Below are 18,485 nucleotides of genomic sequence, written 5' to 3'. Positions count from 1 at the left end.
ACCAGCCAATCAGCGCTTTTGTCGTAACAGAACGTCACGTTCCAACATGGCGGCGCCTTGTTTGGAGCTGCTACGAAGCTAGTAAAAATTCATGTGAAATGAACAATAAATTATCGAAGCATGGTGCCCTTGTAATATTTAAATAGCGCATTAAGCTATAACGAAGCTTTGGGTACGATAACATGTGTTATTGGATGCACCAAATTTCAGTTTGGATTAAGAACGTACGTCAGTGTCGTTAGCATGCTAGCCCCTGAGCTAGGCTAGCTAATTGTAGCACAGGTTGAGTACCCTTTAAAGTTAAATTTCTCTCCAAGCTGAAGCAATGTTGGGGTTCCTGGCAGCAAGGCAGGCCGGTCTGGATGACCCTCTACGACTCAGACGTGCAGAGTCAACGAGAAGGTGAGAGTATGCAAGTAACTCAACCAGAAAGGAAAAGAAATGCTGTTGTGTATACATGTAGTCTGTTTAAGGTAAGGTAGATTTATTGATCTGTTTTAGTCCTGATGCAGTGTGAAAAGCATCTGCTGTTTGGTATTGATGATTTCTGCAGTTTTAGCAAAGCTCCATGTCCTCCACACATCACCGAAGATTGTAATTTAATTTTTAAAAAATTAAATGCAACAGTACATGCAAACAGTTGGCATGCTACACATCCCATGTCTAAATTTTATAGTTGTTTGTTGAGTCCTTTCTTTTTCTTGATATAATTTATTTACCCCTGCTATACCTGTCGTTGTTTATTGCACTTTTTTCACATGAAAAGTTAAAATTGTCTATATATATATAGTTCTTCTGTACATCTTCTGTCGTTTCAAAACAGGGATTGCAATAAACTCAGTTTATAGCACTAAGGGAGATAATTGATTAGATTTATAAAGCTTTATTGTTTTGCATGCTTCATAAGAATGCTGTTTTTAATTTATGACAATCTCAATTATATCAGATTAAGAGTTTAGAGATGTATGCTGATTTTAAGCTTTTCAAAATACACATTTAACGTTTGTTGTGGGGGACAGAGGGACTTCCCTCTTCTCATTTTCCATACCCCAGAAAACAAAGCAATAATTTAGGCAGAAAAGATTTTGCTACTGAGGAAGTGTCAGACATAGATTATTTGTCTCATACACACACATGGGTGCACATACACTATGTATAACCATTTCAAAACATTTCATAGAAGTGAATTTTATTATACAAAAAAAACAAAACATGCTGTATACTGTAATATCATTTTGGGGAAAATATTGACCCATTGGCCACAAAGGACATGTAATAAAAATATGAATTAACAATTCTGAGGGATAAAAATCTTTGTAATATGTTTCTTACATCCTAACTTGTGTTATTTAAAAAAGATAAAATAAATAAAACTTTAATAACAAATTTATAACACATTTACAATCCTGTTCTAAATCACTAAATACATGTACTTTGTTAGTGACTGTTCTGTTATTATTATTATCTAGGTAAGAAGAGGTTTTTTTTTTTTTTTCTGTTTGGGTTTTTTTTGTATTTATTATTATTATTTTGTATTATTAAAATAATTTATTTCTTTAAGGGTTTTTTTTCTTCTCCTTTTTAAATTGATGTATTCATTTTAATTATATGACATCAAGGACATCCGAAGCCAGGAGGGAAGGGGAGATTTACTTTTTTCTTTTGGAGTGTTAATGGACACATATCGATGAGATGCGGCTGGGTGTATTTGATTATTCTATTATAGTGGTTGTTATTTGTTTTTGTACCCTGCACAATTTCCTATGGATTTGAATGAATTAGCCGATTCGTCTAATATTGGTTTGAATAGTCTCATAATTTTGTCTCAGATGCATCATGTTTGTTGTCTGTTTCCTCTGCTGTGTCTTTTCTACTTTTACCGTATTTCGATTACCTACCTAAAAAGGCTTTAAAGATCTGAAATGGATTAATGGACTGTCCAGTGTTGATGCTTAATTCTTAACCTTTCTGTGTCTCCAAAGGCTCCTGAGTCTGAACTTGAATCCTGACAGAGACGTGGACAGAGTCCATGGAAATGGCATCAACACCATTGACATTGAAGTAATAGAGGGAAGATAGTAAGTCCACTCAGTCCTAATTTATTATTACTGATTTATTAATGACTGCATTACAATCCTCCCCTGGAACTGTTACACCTAAAACAGCAACATTTATGAATCATAAGCTGCAGCTTGAATCAAGACAAAGGTTTTTGATAGGATGTAGTAAAATTGAGGTGACTGTCGTTAAATTTTTGGCTACACAAAGCATGGGGAAATCACATTTGAAAAACTCATCCACAGACCTCGCTGTAATGAGTTTTCATTGAGAACTACACACAGTCATACTTTGGTAGAAATGAATTTAGAATCTGTGCTGGAGAGAGTGATGCTGTCTGTTAAATCAGCCCTCTCTGTTGTTCAGCATGTTGTCTGGAGGAGCAGATGGAGTGATCGTCATCTACGACCTGGAGAACTACAGCGGGAAACCACAGTACACCTGCAAGGCCGTTTGTACAGTAGGCAGGTGAGTGTTACTGCATTGACTTGTTGTGTCCATAAGAGGGCAGCATCGCATTAAGTTCTCACAGCAGCATGTCGCTCTGAGCTTGTTCACAGCCACATCCTCTGTGGCTTGACTCACAATGTTTCTGCCCCTATTTTTTTATTCATGTTTTTTTTTACTGGTAATTTGAACAAAAAAATCCTACTAAATTTAATTTTGTACAGTTCAATACATTGCTCTGATTCTGATGCAGATTAACTTGTGATAATGTTTGAACATTTTACTATTGCTTCATTAAACCTCTGTCATGAAAGCATGCACCTGCATGGCTGAACAAGGCTGCAAAGGGACGTAGCATTATGGTTTACAGTGTGAGTATAGCTTTAGTGTCTGCAGAAACATTACTTTGATTTGTTGGTACACATTTGGGGGGGGGGTTGGACATAATTAAGCATGAATCAGTGTCTATAAAGTTTTTTATCGATATTGTCACATTTTTTTACTTTTTTTTTTTTTTTTTTTTTTTTAATTTAGGTCGAGTCGGTATGTCCACAAATTCAGTGTCGAGACAGTCCAGTGGTATCCCTATGACACAGGCATGTTTGTCTCCAGTTCCTTTGACAAAACCATGAAAGTCTGGGACACTGAGACACTGAAGGTAAGAAAGTATCACCCACAGACAGGTTACTCTGGGTTACAGTTTTTCCAAGTTGCTTTGGTACTTTTCTCAAACTGTGAGTACATATTTTAAAACTTTTGTACAACCATCACCACGCAATGGTAAAAGTAGATATTGGATAAAAGTAAATATTTTTGTGTGTGTCAAATAGTCAAAATGCAACCGATGTTGTCAATATTACAGTGAACACTGTTAGTACTTTTTGTTGTAAACTGTGGCAAAGAGGGCTCTTTTTGTACATGTTTTATACAGTTATAGTTACAGACTCTCTCTTCACCTCCCTACACATGTATTTTGAGTGTAATTCGTTTTATAAAAAGAGACAAAACGCAAGATAAACAAAGTCAAAGATGAATTTTACTGATGAAATTTATTTATTTATTTCAATTTTTTTATAGATTTTGAGATAAAACTGTTATCACAGACTATTCTGGCCACAATAATTGTATGTTGAAAGTCAGATATTGTGCCAGCCTAATTTCAATATATGCTGTGTAGTTACAGCAAAGCTGAGTCAATGTATGAACTTAAAAGCATGTTCCCAAAAAACAAGTGACTTACTGCATGTTGGAAATTGTTTTAATAACTAGCTGACATTGTTTGTTTTTTATAGCTCCACCACCCTTTCTCTCTTTTTGCTCTTTTCACTATCTCTTCCCGTCTCTTTCTTATTTTCTGCTTCATGCTTGCTACCTTTCTTTGCCACACAGTCCCATATGGCAGGCCCTGAGCTGTGCTAGAGTTACACTGGCACAACGGTTACCTCAAAAGGTCAGGGAAGGGACAGAAAAGAAGTGCCGACCTTTCATTTGTTTTACTCGGTGCGTTTCTGCCTCTGTATCCCTCACAAACACACACTCATGCCCATTAAATTATTTACTGTGGTTGTGTATTTTTCACAAAAGTGTGTGCTTTGTGCATAGTCAATGTGTACGTGTGGTATTTTTATGCAAACAGAGTCTCCTCTGTGTGTGTGTGTGCGCACACCCATTGGCCGGTGCTGGCACACACTGACAGATGGGGCACAGAGAGGCTTTTTATATTTGCTGAAGAATTTGCATTGTAACCGCCAGTGCTGCTCGAGTGAGCTGCTCTCTGAGCTCTGAGCTGGCGTATCTTCACTATCTGCTTTTTTTATTTTTACCTAATACATCCTTAGAGCTGCTTCCCTGCACTGTGGTCCATTTATACCAAATTTAAACTTTTAAGGCCATGTCATTCTTAAGGTCACGCTTGCAAGTTTTATCATAAAATTAAGATTTTCATTAAGCATACATTCACAAGTATACTGACCCCCTCTGTGTGCCCGTCTCCCTGTCATTCTCTCACTTTGCTTTTCTTCAGCCTGCTGAAGTCTTCGAGTTTGAGGGCAATGTCTACAGCCACCACCTGTCCCCCATCGCCAGGAAGCACAGTCTCGTCGCAGGTGTGTGTGACAAAGCAGCCACAGTTATTACTGATCTCAGTTAGCAGAAAACAAACCAGCCAGACTACCTGCTGACACGTCTGGCCCCAGACACACCAAACTGACATCAGAGAGCTAGTGGTGACGAAGGCCAACTGTTGCGTCATTTCACGTCACCTGTGTCTGTACCAAAAAGTTGCTCTCAAACACACCAACAGCCAACAGCCAACTTAATGCTCATTTATTCTCCCTTTATGTACGAAGGTAGATTTTTCTGTTTCAAACATTGTAAACATCATTGTCCTCATACTTCTGTGCGTCCTTTATGATGGCATGGATACAGCCAATAGATGACGCTGGAGGGCAGAGTGAAAGGTTTCACACAGCAACAAAAGAGGTGACGGTGAATGATGTTGTAATATTGAACCTTTTAAAGGGAGGCAGCGTTGCAGACGGTGGAGGTCTGTGTGGCCATTGTATACATCCCGACATGTGGACGAACAATTCTTTTCAATCATTTCACTATATGTTGTTTATATATATTCAGGATTTGTTCTGTTCAGTCATTATTTAAATTTCTTTGTCATCTCCTGCGGTCGTGTTTCACTTGAATATGCTTCACTGCTCCCATCTCAGGTGGTACTGCTTTGTGTCATCCATATCTTTAAGCTCAGAGAAAACGTGGACAAATTCGGACAAAATGAACACAGAGTACGGACAGAGCCTCCGTTTGTAACGTTGAGCATAAATGAGCCTTGATGTCTCTCTCTGCACCTGGTTGAGAGGAAATAAGTCTTTATACAAGCAGTTGGTGGCAATCTGTATTTGTCAGGCAAAAACAGAAGCCAAAAACAGACGGGACTGATCTTAGATACCAGATGTCGAACGAAGGGTATTTACCATGTGCAAGCAAACAATAACACAAACAATAACGAATTGTTTCTGCTAAAGGGCTCAATGACAAAGAAATAGTCTTACTTAATAAAACAAGTTTGTTTTGAGCTCATGCCCTCTTGACTGAAGTTGTTTGTTTGATTTCTTCACTTCCGTTTCTGTTTTCGTGCACATAGCTGAACTGCCGATCAGAGTGACTGAATTCATTGTCAGAGTCCACCTTTTCCAACACCGATTCAACATTCTGAATTGGCCGAACAACAGCCTACAAGGCAAAGCAATTTTACATTTATATAAAATCTCTTTACAAGTGCGGACTAGTGCTAACTGTGTGGGACACACAGCAAAAGCTAGAGCAACAGACGCTCACATGAGGTCCGACAGTGGCTGACAGCTGATTGTCAGCTTTGTTTGTCGGGACCCTGAGACAACAGTCGCATCAGTTATTCCATCTTTCATCCGTTTGTTTCTCTAAATTGTGCACTGCATGCTTCCCTACAGCACACCGTATAACCCTCCCCTGCCCTATACCCCAGTTTCTTTTTACCCCTGGTTATAAAGTGACATGTTCCTAGAGGGGACAGGAGTGAGTCAGATGCTAGCTGCGCATTGATTCAGGTTCAGAGACAGATTTCGGGGGGAAAAAAAATCGTAAGAATTCTAGCTGCCTCCTCACCACATCGCCCAGCAGGACCAACAGGTTCATCGTGCCTGCTGAGTATGTGCTCATACATGTGCGCACACACACAGTTTCTTTGACACGCCTATTTTCAAAGCGGAGACAATTACAGTCTCAGGGGTGTTACAGATGCTTGTCTAACAAGTTACACCCCCAGAGTCTTTTATTTTATCTAAGTAGACATTTTAAGTAAATCTGTTACTGAAAAGCACCAATAGCTCATTAATTCTGCTTAATTTGGGCTGTTTAGATTTTTTATGGCATCCCAATCATCTTCTTTATGCTGTTAAATTTCACTTTCCCTCCTGGCATACATTGATGGGTGTGTTAGCACAAATCTATCAGAAGTTCCTATCATTGACTTTCCTTATTTACCACACCTTATCTGCAAGAACCTGGAACCTGGGACTGCAGGTTTTATCCAGATTAAGCACCTCTCCCTTACACATGTTGCAGATTATACTCAAAATGTATCATGATCTGTAAACGTGGACACCATTGATAAAAAGGACTGTAATACTGCATAACTGATTTATCCTTGTAATTCCTTTTATTCCAGTGTTTTAAAGGGAGCCTATTCTGCTCATTTTCAGATTCGTACTTGTTTTTTTTAGTTGCTACCAGAACATGCTTGCATGCTTTAATGTGCAAAAAACCCACTTTATTTTTGTCATATTGTCTGTGCTTGAACACCTCTTTTTAACCTCTGTATGACACACTCCATTTTAGTATCTGTCTCTTAAAGCCCCTGTCCTGAAAAAAAAAGTCTGCTCTGATTTATCAATGTTTCCAGATCTTCCGTATCTGTGCTTTCCAGGCCTCCTGGAACAGTGCCAGACTGAAGCCAATTTAACATAGTGGCCAAACAATGAGTTACAACTTCTGCGTTTGTCATGTAATGCCATGGGGCCCAAAAATACTTTTTTCCCATAGACATTCATTGTGAAAGAGACATCTGTAAATCGGTGGATACATTTCTTTGAGCATCATAACCCCTGCAAAATGAATCATTTCACTATTAGAATTTGTTCCATTCAGCCTGATTTTGAAAGTCTAGAACAGCCTCATGATTTACACAGGTTTTCACTGTTATTTCAACCTTTGGCCACTTTAAATATAAACATCCAACATTGTAACATAATATTTATATGACCGAAAATAAGGAAAAGAATTTTGAATCTCGTCCATCAACAGTGTTTTTGTGTCTATATTTACAGTTGGCACCAAAGATCCCAAAATCCAGCTGTGTGACCTGAAGTCTGGCTCGAAGATTCACGTTCTTCAGGGTTAGTGAACTGAACCACAAACACACACGTTTACTTTTACCACTGTTTTTCCTCACTCACATTAACAATAACTTTCCTCCTTCCAGGTCACAGAGCAGAGGTCTTGTCTGTGCGGTGGTCGCCCAGATACGAGCACATCTTAGCCACTGCCAGGTAGGAACCGCTAACTGCCAGCCTTTCTGTGGAGTTTCAGCCTCACCTAGTTTGACCTCAGAGCCACATCAAAGAACAATGTCATGCGCAGGACAGTCCCCGCCATGCTGCGTCCCAGCAGTTCTTGTCATCTCAGTTCCTGCCCATCTGGCCACATTGCAGCTCTGAGTCAAGTATAATGCCACCACATCGCCAGCTCTGTGGAACTCTAGTAGCCCTGTCAGTTTAGCATATGGTGGATACAGTCCCCACCTGTTTTATGCTACATTAGACCTGCTAATTAACCTATTGGGACCGGTGTGCTGCCCGTCCCTGTGGACTGTAAGTGATTTTGAAAACAACGGGCACAGAGAAGTGTGCGATATTCTATTATGGAGCAGCACGTTAACTCACAACAAAAATCTGACCTTTAAAAACAAACACTTGTGGATCTGGAGCTTTGAGCATGAATTGAACCAGAAATCTTAGTGGGATGAACAAACCTGCCCTTATTTTTGAATAGTTTATTAGGGGTGTCCTCATCACGTTTTTTTGCCCCAGATCCCAATCTGAGTAATTTGATATTAAGTGTCTGCTGATATCGAGTCGCGATCTGATACATGTATTAACCTTGATAATACAGCTGCACAACGTACACTTTAAGCATGATAAAAGTTATTAAAATCAATCCAGTGAATATGCTTGACAGTTTAATAGCTCTGCAAAGCAATACAAGAAAAAAATGTCTGCATCCAAACAAGAGTTTTTTAAATTTAATTTTTACAGAAATAACAAAGTAAACAAACTAAAAAGAAAAAAAGTAAACAAAATAAAAAAATATATATTGAAAATTTTAGTACTTGTGAGTTATATTTGTCTCCCTTTGTGTCTTCACGGCTGACTGTCTTGGCCGGGCCTTTCTTGAGAAAGAGATTCTTAATCTCAATGGGGCCAACTGGATTAAATAAAGGTTACATAAATAAAATAAAAATAAATAAATATCACAACTCTGTTAAGTGCAGCATTCGTTCTTTCAACAAAATAACAAAGCAAACAAAGTAAAATGTGTCTTCAGAGTGTAGCCCTGTAACTAAAGTACAGAGCTCTGTAGATGAGTGACAGTTCCAGTCGTGTTATAGCTGAACTTGATCATCCAGTCACAACAAATAAAAATCAGCTTACCGCTCTGTTTATTACAGCATTATAGTAAAACTAGTTCACTAAAAATAAACAACAATGTCAATTCCTATTAAAGTGGTGTAGCAAATCAGTATCTCTTATTGGAGCAGCAGCATTACTTTAAAACCTAAATATCTGCCACAAACTGTGCTCACTGTTTACAACACCTGTGTGACAGAGGATGTAAACAAAGGCTCAGGCAGGATGCATGCTCCAAAACTGGTTCCAGTCAGTTAAAAAATGTGTTGATCGGGCTTGATATCAGTCCCTCAGGTCTGATTGGGACATCTCTAGTTTATATGACAATATTTTCATTAATTAACCAAGAGAGTGCAAAAGAAAAATAACTCCCTCATTTTCCTTCTAAGTGCAGACAGCAAAGTGAAAGTTTGGGATGTGCGCCGGGCTTCTGGTAGTCTCTTCACTCTGGATCAGCACAATGGAGACAAGTCAAAAGTCTCGTCTGAGGCAGGTACTGTTACCTTTTCCTTTCTTGTCCAGTGTCTTTTTCCTCATTCATTCAGTGGGCGGGGCTCTTGGCAGATGTTTCGGTATTTATTTATAGAGCAATAAATACAGGTAATAAAGTGTGCAAAAATTAGTGGATTTCCTTGTATGCCGATGCATTTCATACATTTCCCTCCCCTTGTTCGTATCAATTTGACAATCACTGTCTAAAATGTCCTTTTAGCAATCTCACAGTATGAGATATAACTCAGAGTGCTGCTGTACAGACTTTCTATGTGCATATAACAGGAGCTGAAGTGCAGATAACCCCAAAAACATACACTGTGAGGGAACACATTTATCTGGAGTCACAAAATTTCTTATCATCTTGCCATTTTCCCGTGATGTGACGTATGTCAAGAGTGTTTTTTTGCATCCCCTTGTATGCTCAGAAGTCCATCCTGGCCGCAAATAATCAACATGTTCAATATTTATGACCTGATATCCTGACGTGAATTTGCATTTCCTAGGATAGCGGAGGCATTTTCTACCCTACTCTACCTCCGGCTGTTGCTTGAGTTGGTTCAGGCAGGAGTGAGCTTGGTAAGGGTTAGGTGAGGATGTCAAGGTGAACCAATCAGAGGCAGAGTAGGGTGGGTCATGCCTTCGCTATTCTAGGAATCGCAGATTTACAAGGCATAGCCCCAAGAATCACCAGTGCTCCCGCCGATCTCAGAGATTTCTAATGGATTATCAAACGAGATTCAACTCAGAATTTACTCGCCTCCTGCTCGCACTGTAACATTAAAAGTCTGTGTTAAAGCCGTCTCTGACTTTTTCTTGCCCATTGTCCGCCCTTTTTCTTTACAACAACAAATTAATGCGAGAGATTTGCAAGACTTCTGGCCCTGAGAGTTGGGACTGTGGTTGTTCGTGAATGGAGTCTGTTAGTGTGTGGTGTGCTGTTTTTATCCAAGTCTTTGCTGTCCACACACTGTGGACACAACACTGTTGATTTATCTTAACGTGTCATTATGTGAGGGGTCTCTCACACTTTCAACATCTGTAGGACTTTAAAAATCTTGTAGTAGTGGGCCAGCGTGTAGCTGTGATTTCTTATAACTTTCATGTTATTCCTGTTAACACGACTGAGTGTGTCTCTGTGGAGGAGAGGTCAACACTCTGCACATACACAATCTGTCTCTCCTGCCTGAGGCTCCGTTCGTGTTTGAGTCAACAGGAGCAAATGTCTGGAGGAAACCACTTTGCAAGTTTATCTTAACTGTTCTTTGTAAAAGAAGGAAACAATTGATTTTAACAAGAGTTACACAAAAAGCGTGCCGTTGATTGATAATTGTGTAGAAAAGTATGCACTGTTGGTTGTTGATAATGATGGAGGAGAAAAGAGATGACAAATGCACGTTAACACGTCTCACCTGTGTTTAACCAGTGAACACAGCTCATAATGGCAGAGTGAACGGCCTGTGCTTTACTGGTGATGGCCTCTACCTCCTCACCACTGGAACTGACGACCGTATGCGACTGTGGAATAGTGCCACAGGGGAAAACACATTGGTAAGTTATGTTTGTGTGAGAGAGAGAGCATGAATTCTTTGTCTTCATATCCTACCTGGATTAATACTTTGAATCATGCAGATGCCGCAGCTGCAGACATTTTTTTTCATTGACATTTTTGCCAAACTAGATAATTGAAAAAAGTTTAAAGAATGAATTAATACCTAAAATGTCTTGCTTGATACCTTTAAAACTGGTTTTTGTCTCCTGATCTCTGCTGTGTCTGACACAAAGGTTCAGTCCAGCTGCCTCTCCTGGACCTCAGTGCTTCTTTTGACACCTTTTTTAATTTGTAAATGCCTTCACTTGGATGAGGTCCTGTCGAAAAGTAAAGAAAATCCCATAATTATGCAGAGGATATGGATTATATATGATGATTAACTTGAAGCTGTATTTATTGATATTTTTTTTTACTACTAGGGAGAAGAGAAACACTTCAGAGCTATCACCATATCACTGGCTTAAACAGTTGTTATGGGTAACGTGATGGATAGATGGTGAGTTTAGATAGGTAGTTCACATGCAGGCTGTTAAACCAAAACAATGAGCTACATTAGAGAAAAAGCTCCACAGAGCTGAAGACTTGAATGTTATTGATTGTCAGTGCTTTTGGCAAAGTGATAATCCTTTCATATTAGTTTCATCTGATTCAGTTTTAATTTTTAAATATTAATCAATATTCGTTTCATTCAGGACATCAATCTATGAATTTATTTAAGTAACGAGAACGTATTCGATTGGCAGGCTCTGTCGTGTTTCTCCAAAAAGCCACAAATGAACAGAAACCACTGGTGTAAAATCATAGCTGTACCCGCTGAAGTTTGAGTTCATTACCAGCAGATTAGATCACAGTGACGTCTTCCCCTCTGGGTTTCCTAAAGGCTGTAACGTCTCTGCAGACACATACATACAGAATGTTGCTGCACAGGTTGTAACTGGGGCAGGAGGTCAAATCATACATGTCCTTTAATCTGTTATACAACCCCCAAAGACTACAGAACGTGATTTACACAGCTTCTTGTCATACACACTCATGAACATTTCAGTGTGTCTGTCATAGTACTGCAGAGTGAATATGTAAGCCAAATGTATATTTCTGTATAATACTGTCAAAATAAAGCTGCAGAGTCAAGATTTATTTTTAAATTATTCAAACAAAAAAAAAATATTGAATTTGGTATTAAGTTATTAAATTCAGAGGGAACATGGTCACTTTTCCTCAATGTTTAAAGGCACAGGGGAATTATACAGAGGCTTAATGCATTCACCGGAGAAAAAATATTAGCCCCCTTTTTGGGGGTTAACGAGATTATCTCAGAATAAAGAGAAAAATTTTCATGAAAAACAAATCCGCTAAAATCAAGGTTCACCAGATTTTTTTTTCCCTCCACACAAATCTTTCACAGCATATGGTGGAGAGAGAGGAGGACAAGGGCTGCAGGTTGGCATTGATATTGTGTCAGAGGTCTGAGAACATTTTTCATCGAATCTGCTCTTGTTTTTCTTAACAGGCAATTATTTCCTAAGTTCCCATTTTCCTAAATTAACGAAATAGTCATCTCAGAATTATAAGACAAAAAAATCAAGGTCCGTCAGATTATTTTTTCTTCAACATGAATGTTCGGCAGGGGTATGCAAGCATTCTTGAGAACCCACAAAATCAATTTTTGTACATGTCCATGTAAATTTTTCAGACAATAATCCATGCTTAGTGTGAAAAAACTTTTTAAAAAATCATCATTATTTTTAAGTTTTAGATAATTTTTCAGGATTTTCCCTTTTTTTGATATTACGGCTTAAGAGTGGCAATTACAGTGGAGAGAGGGGAAAGGGCCGCAGGTTAAAATCGATATTGTGTCGCAATTCTGCGAATATTTTTCATGTTTAAAAAAAAAATCTGGTCTTGTTTTTCTAACTTAACAAGACAATTATTTTGTAAATTTTCATTTCCCTACATTAACGAGATTATTATCTCAAAACCAGATTTTTTTTCTCAAGTTAATGCATTGCGCTTTTGTAGAATTGTTATGAATGGCAGTACTTTCTTTCCTGTTTGATATTCTCTGCTGGTGTTAGCTGGTTAACAAGTGCGACAGGAATTTATGTTTGGTTAACAATCACTAACCACTAACCAACAAGCCGCTGTTAACCAAATTTGAAGGCCTTTGTTCAAATGTCAGCTCTTACAGACTCTTTAGGACAGACTCTTTGACTACTTATGTTTTGGTTATAATGATAAAAAAGAGACGAGCAGAAGCCAGACCAGAGAGAGTTTGACGGATGAATTAGTGGTTTTTGGCCAAACTGAGCCAACAGGATGCCAGTCTATAAGAAACTGTGCTTTGTAGCCGAGGGTCTACATAATGATGGTTATAACAAGAATAATAATAATAATGGAAACATTTCATATCCACCTTCACACCACAGAAGCATAACCTGATAACCTAAGAGAAGCTGTGCTTATTGCCCAGGGCTCTCACACACACTCCTGCTCCAATTTCCTGCTCCGCTGCTTCATGCTGCGGTTGCCATGGTGTGCATTTTTCCATCTTCAGGCTGCAGCACAAGACAACTAGTGACTGCAAGGGTAGCTGACCTTCTTTCCTGGGCAAAGATCAGATTGAGATTATAGATGAGGCAGTGGGAATATCTGGTGCACATCGGGGGGTGTAACAGGAATGCGTTACACAATTCAAACCTGTTTCACAGGCATGAATGAAGCCTTGTAATTCTAGACCATCAAGGTGAAGACGTTTGCTCGTTTGTTCCTGTTTGTTTTGATTTCAGGGTCTCTGCATTTCATCAGGAAAGGTAGTTTAGAAGAAGACTGCAAGCTAGTGAGCATAGATGTAAACATTACAGGTTCTGAAATATTTAAAATATTGTTTTAGCAACTATTTTATGATTTGTTAGACCCTCAAGCATACAGGTACATTTTGGTGGGTAACACTTGTAAACACAACTTTTGTTTGTTTCAAAGAAAACTCCACAGGGCACCTTTCAACCTTAATTAAAGTCTTAGCTCTGCGTTTGCTTACAGTTTGCATTTTTGCATCATTTAAAATCTGTCATTTATTCAGTTCTGAAGAACATTGAAAGTTCTGGAATACAACATATTGTAACAAAAAGAGTCATTAATGTATGTTGTCTGTTTTAAAAAAAGGAAAAAATCATATTCATCTCACATTATTTATTTTTTAAAAACGAGTTTAAGTTTAGGAATATGCAGCCATGATCTGAACCTTGTGTGCCTTCACTGTTTGTCCTTCAGGTAAATTACGGGAAAGTCTGCAACGAGAGTCGTAAAAGACTTCAGTTCACCGTGTCACGAGGCTGCAGCCCAGAATTTGTCTTTGTACCATGCGGCAGCTCAGTAGCCATGTATACCCTCCACACGGGAGAGCTGGTCACTATGCTTCGGGGTCACTACAACAACGTCGACTGCTGCGAGTTCCACCCAGACTACCAGGTGAGACACACTGAAGCCCCACGTGGGAACTGTTCCCAGAATCTGGCTAATAGACCCCGTCTATCTGCAGTGCTACCTTTGTTTGTATTTCCACCTATCTATTTCTGTTTGTTCTGCCAGTCAGGTGTAGCTGGTCCCTTGTCTGTTTCTCATTTTATCTCTTCAACTGTTGTGATGCAGTTAGAGCTATTAGAAATTTGCAATCACCATGGCAATGTCAAATAAGCCACTTCTGCCAGACCCATAGCATGGTTAGGTCAACATTTCCGGAGCTATACTGAGCTTCTACAAATGCAAATACAGTCATCTCCTGTGTGCTCTCTGCTTAAATGTCGACCGTGTTGTTTACAGAAGTCCTGGTGAGGGTTTCACTGCACAAAAGTAATGCCATCTCCTTTATCAGAGTCAAAAACAGGTGCTACTTGGGTTTGATTATTATCTGTAGCATACAATACTCTGCTTGTGCTTGTTGCCATTAAAAGAAACCCAGTGGAACAAGGATTTGATGTTGCTAAAACTATTTCATTAATTGAAAAAAAATGTTTTTTTAATTGCAAAGCAACAACAGAAACAGTGTACAAACACACAGGCAACAAAAAGTTTAGTGAGATTGAAAGAAAATAAAAACAGTACACTTAAAATTATACTACATATTCAAGTGACGACAAAGGTGCAAGAGCTGCTCCTAGTAACTGAATAAATATAATATAATACTATATTATATTATATTATATTATATTACATTATGTCTTTATTTTTCTGTCATGTCAGAATTTTTTCTTGGCCCTTCCCATATGGGATTACATGGCACCTTCTGTCCCACATATTTTACATATTCAGTCTCTCCATATACAAAGCATGCACAAAACGTGTGGATAAGAAAAACTTGAAATGTAAACAAAAAAGAAAGGAAAACAATATCCCAAATGAACTATCCACAGAAGGAATCAACATATATATGGAGATTATCTCCATGAAGTGCTTTTCTTCTCTTCTCTAAAGCTTTGTGTGTATAACTGGCTCATTTAAATAAATAAATAACACTAAATAACACTAAATTTTACATCTATTACTAACCTACTATTCATATTATATGACTTGTGGCAGTGAAGGGCTCACTATTTTTATTTTTTAAGGTGATCTGATATGATTTCCATGCCCTTATTTGATGATTCCATTATTGATATACAGACTTTTATCAGGTAATGAATAAACATCAGTAAACAAATAAAAAGTTAAGACTTAAAAAAGACCATTTTAGTTTTTATCCTTTTTTTCTGATTTAATGAAGTACTCACAAATGTTCCAATTCCACAGTTGGCCACATATTGACATAAAAGTAAATCTGACTAAAACTAATATTAGTTTTAATTCAAGCTGTTGGTTGAAATCAGTGACTTTCAAATACATCAGTAAATCTCTGGTAAACACAGTAAATCATTCTTCTTACAGTATAAGCAAAACTGAAGATATAAAGCTGTAAAAACAAAAAAAAACCTTACAAGTGTATCAATATGCTTGTTCAGTTTTGTAATTTGTGTTCCCTTTAAAACTAACCTTAATATATGGCAGCGCACCACTTCTCTGTTTCTACGTGGTGTCGACTGTAATCTTTTTAATTATCAGGTACATGCAGTTCTACATAATCAACACAAATACTCTATACTGGGATGTCTAACCAACGCCCTCATCATTTTTAGTCAATGTCAACATCCGGTGTCAAACACTGGTTTTGTATGTGTAAGACAGGAATGCCGTCTGGCAGCTCGTCACTCTGCAGAGTTTCATGAGAGCAGATCTGTTCCTGAAAATAAGTTTTACATCTCCTGGGTTCCTCTTGTCTGGTGTAAAGACGCTGATCAGTCCCTTGACACTGAGTACGTGTCCCATATGTTCACCTATGTTGCATCGACAGTTTTACGCGTATTCATTATTTAACTCTTGGGCCACGTCATGCTTGTTAACACTGGTGTTCCCCCGGTGCTGATGTCATTGTTCGTTAGTGCTTTAAGGTAAGCGTTACGCTGCGACAGCTCTTTTTTTATATCCTGTAACCAGGTGTGAACTAAGTGTTCCTGTGCTTATTGTATATAGGAGCTGTACAGTGGAGGTAAAGACTGTAATATCCTGGCGTGGGTTCCTGTTCTTCGTGCCTCAGATGTGGAAGAAGAATCAAAGAGTGCCAATCAGGTATCAATATAGATATCAGTAGTCTCAATAACAGAAAACAAGATTTGTAAACCTTACTGATGATTCAGACGTTCAGGACTTTTTTTATCGGGAGCTGAATTATCCTCAAAGGTCTCCTCCTCTCAAAAACAAATGGAACTGGTGATTTGAAATGTAGTTTTACATTACCTTTCAGGGTTTCTGCAACACTGTTTGGCATTAAGATCCAGATGTTCAGTAGGTTCAGGAGCTGATTTATCCATAGTCTCTTCCTTTAAAAAAAAAGTAGATCCAAACAGCTTATTCTAAGATAGCAAAAACACAAGAATCTTATTTTCAGGTGATTATACACCAAGGAAAACCATTATATTATATTCCATATCTACCAGAAACCTTTAAAAAACAATGTGGAATAAATTAACACTCCAAAATGTAACTGATTAACTCTATGAGTGTCTCTTTGAGTGTTTAATGTCATCATGTCATCTCAGTGTGAATACGACAATTAACAGATGTCCTCTTAACTTTCATTTTCTTTTTTTGATGTCATGGCAGAAGTGAGATCATAGACGAGCTTTTTCATCATCTTAGGAATTTAGATTATGACACAGTACACACTGATACACACACAAACACAAGAGTACTCTGTCATCATTACTTAACTGCCGTTGCTGCATTCCAGTAGTGCTTATCCAAATACAAACCTGTATTTTTCCATTTTAACTCATTGGAAGATTTATCAGCTAAACAACAGTCAGTCATGTACAAAGTGTTTCAGGCAAGGATATGTGATTACAGGTTGTGATTTGTTTAGCATATTATGTTTTTGTACAATGTTTTGACATTGAGCTGAATGCGTTGATTCCTTGCAGGCTGCTGCTGACCAGTCGACAGTGAACCCTGCCTTTCAGGACGCATGGAGCAGTGATGAAGATTAACACTGGTGTTTTGTATATGCTGACAAAGTGGCCACACACAGGTGACTCACCAAGCAAATGAGCACACAGCCTTCACAATTAACGTGTCAAAAAATGACAGGTCCAGGAACACCTGTGAGGATAATGATGTGTTGAGGGAAATGTCTCCTGTTTCATCACTGCAGACAAAGATGAAGGCCTTAAGATGAAATGTGTAAATAGTTGTACGACTTTCTGAATATGCACATTTTATGAATGCTTGTTTTTCTACATTGGATACAGCATTGTCATTTTTGCATTTTTATTTTATTTGAATGTAAAGTCATTATGGTCCTTGGTTTGCATATCAGGTTTCATGTTGCTAAAGTCCTCCTGACCTGTCCAAACCAATTTTGTATTTCAGAAAGTTAAAGCAGTCATACCTGCCATCGTTTGTGCAAATTATAATGTTGACTGATTTGGAGGTTTTGAGACGAGCAGAATACATTTTTACTGTCATTTCACAGCACCTGCATACCTGTTATGACACTTACATTAGGTTGAGACAAAGGGAGATAGAGCTCAGAAACATACATTGAGTTTTTTTAAACTGGTTTTGTGTCAGTCTTTCAGTTTGTTGTTTCTGAGACTGCCCATAATGCTCACATGGGAGTAACCAGGCATTATAAAAACACTCATTCTTGTTGTCACTCCTGGAAAAATTTGCATTTGTTTATAAGTTCTGCTGTCAGCCACGGCTGAAACTCGCAGCCAGGAGTGAAACTGAAACCCTAAACTCTGTCCCACCCCTCCTCTGAGTTTTACATATTGCCTAGGTTATCATGTCGACACCAAGAACCCAAACGAGGCTTAATGGTTCGCCTTAAATCAGTAACACGTTTTTCCTCTTACTTGTAGTGCTGTTTATCAGTCTAGATTTATTTTGGTGTGAGTAGCAGGGTGCTGGCGATATTATCTGTAGATGTCTGCCTATCCTAGCAGTATCAAACTGTTAAGCCGCTTTCCCACCTGCTCCAAAAATGCTGACACCTGCTAACCTCTGGCTTTAATATTGAATGGGAAAGGTAACAAATCGAAAGGTAACCATCATGGGTATTTAGTGGCTCCAGCTCCAATCCACAGTGATCAAAAAAGGACACCCAGGTGGAC

At 38.4% G+C, this 18,485-nt stretch overlaps 1 protein-coding gene across 1 annotated transcript; it reads left to right on the top strand.

Moving 5' to 3' along the window:
- The first annotated feature begins 54 nt into the window (after positions 1–54).
- Positions 55–17,389, top strand: ercc8 (excision repair cross-complementation group 8). The gene is made up of 12 exons (XM_042488134.1): positions 55–402; positions 1,983–2,078; positions 2,425–2,526; positions 3,040–3,163; positions 4,529–4,610; positions 7,380–7,448; positions 7,535–7,601; positions 9,128–9,231; positions 10,657–10,781; positions 14,053–14,250; positions 16,345–16,440; positions 17,292–17,389. Exons 1-12 carry the CDS (start codon positions 326–328, stop codon positions 17,355–17,357), a joined length of 1,206 nt encoding a protein of 401 aa, XP_042344068.1. The 5' UTR covers positions 55–325; the 3' UTR covers positions 17,358–17,389.
- The last annotated feature ends 1,096 nt before the right edge of the window (positions 17,390–18,485 follow it).

This window comes from Plectropomus leopardus, chromosome 6 (assembly GCF_008729295.1).
Source record: "Plectropomus leopardus isolate mb chromosome 6, YSFRI_Pleo_2.0, whole genome shotgun sequence".
Lineage (NCBI taxonomy): Eukaryota > Metazoa > Chordata > Actinopteri > Perciformes > Serranidae > Plectropomus > Plectropomus leopardus.
Note: the sequence above shows the minus strand (reverse complement) of the source record. Positions and strands in the feature narration are given on the sequence as shown.